At 46.1% G+C, this 1019-nt stretch overlaps 1 protein-coding gene across 1 annotated transcript; it reads left to right on the top strand.

The window, feature by feature from the left end:
- LOC121138541 (speckle-type POZ protein-like) lies at window positions 1-256 on the top strand (the record flags this gene model as incomplete). The annotated part of the gene is given in 1 exon segment (XM_040741222.1): window positions 1-256. A coding segment is annotated over 1 exon segment (129 nt), but the record flags the coding sequence as incomplete, so codon positions are not given.
- Between the last annotated feature and the right edge of the window lie 763 nt (window positions 257-1019).

Below are 1019 nucleotides of genomic sequence, written 5' to 3'. Positions count from 1 at the left end.
TCTGAGACTTCAAGCTGGAAGACAATGGTGGACTCATATCCCCACTTGCTGGCTGAAGCATACAGCTCCCTGGCTTCTGCTCACTGCTCATTACTGGAGAACCCTCCCAAACGCCTCAAGCAATCTTAGGATCCTGTCAGCTCTGACCTACAGGTGTATTCTATAAGCGGCAGCAGGCATTGTTTCCAAGGACACCTGGGCAGACTACGAGACACTGTAGCATTTTCAGAGAACCTGGGGAAAGACAGACAGCATGGGGGCTCAAGGATCTAAAAAATATTAAGGATTCCATTGTCATGTATGGTCTTCATTCTCCCTTTGTCAGAGTGCTCCTAACCTCATGGGCTACTGTAAATAAAGTAACCCCAAAAGATTGGGCCCAATTAGCCTCTGCAGTGCTCGAAAATTCTTGTCAAATTCAATGGAGAGCTTTATGGAGGCAAGAAGCAAAAGCAATAGAAATTCAGGAATTACAGAATGGTCATGAAGTACCCCAAGACAAGATTCTTGGGGAGGGTCCTTACGCTGACACGCAGGTTCAATCTGCATATGACGAGCACATGTTGTCCTACATACAGCGAACCTGTAATGTAAAAGTCAGGATACAGGAGCTTGGGTAGGTGAAGCTATTTCTACAGGCTTGAGGAGGCACCAGGATGCCAAATACCCTACCTGTGATGATATAGAGGCATGGGTAGGGAAGGCAATCTCAAAGAATTTTAATAGGCATAAAGATACAACATGCTTTAACTGTGGTAGAATAGGACATCTTAGTAGGAACTGTAGACAACGCGTTCCTAGAAATAATGCTTTTACCAGGAATGCATCAAACAGAAGGCCTAAGCCTCCTGGTCTATGCAGGAGGTGTGGGAAGGGGCGCCATTGGACTGATGAATGCTTTTCCACAATAGACAGACAAGGTAGATCTTTACAGCCAAAAAACGGAATAAAGGGGCTCAACCGAGCCCCAAACAGAGAGGTTATCCGGTCATTCCCAGTGACAGTGGAGGACAGCCTCT

This window comes from Mesocricetus auratus, unplaced genomic scaffold (genome assembly GCF_017639785.1).
Source record: "Mesocricetus auratus isolate SY011 unplaced genomic scaffold, BCM_Maur_2.0 contig_3136_pilon_obj, whole genome shotgun sequence".
Taxonomy (NCBI): Eukaryota; Metazoa; Chordata; class Mammalia; order Rodentia; family Cricetidae; genus Mesocricetus; species Mesocricetus auratus.
This window is presented reverse-complemented; position numbering and strand designations above follow the sequence as displayed.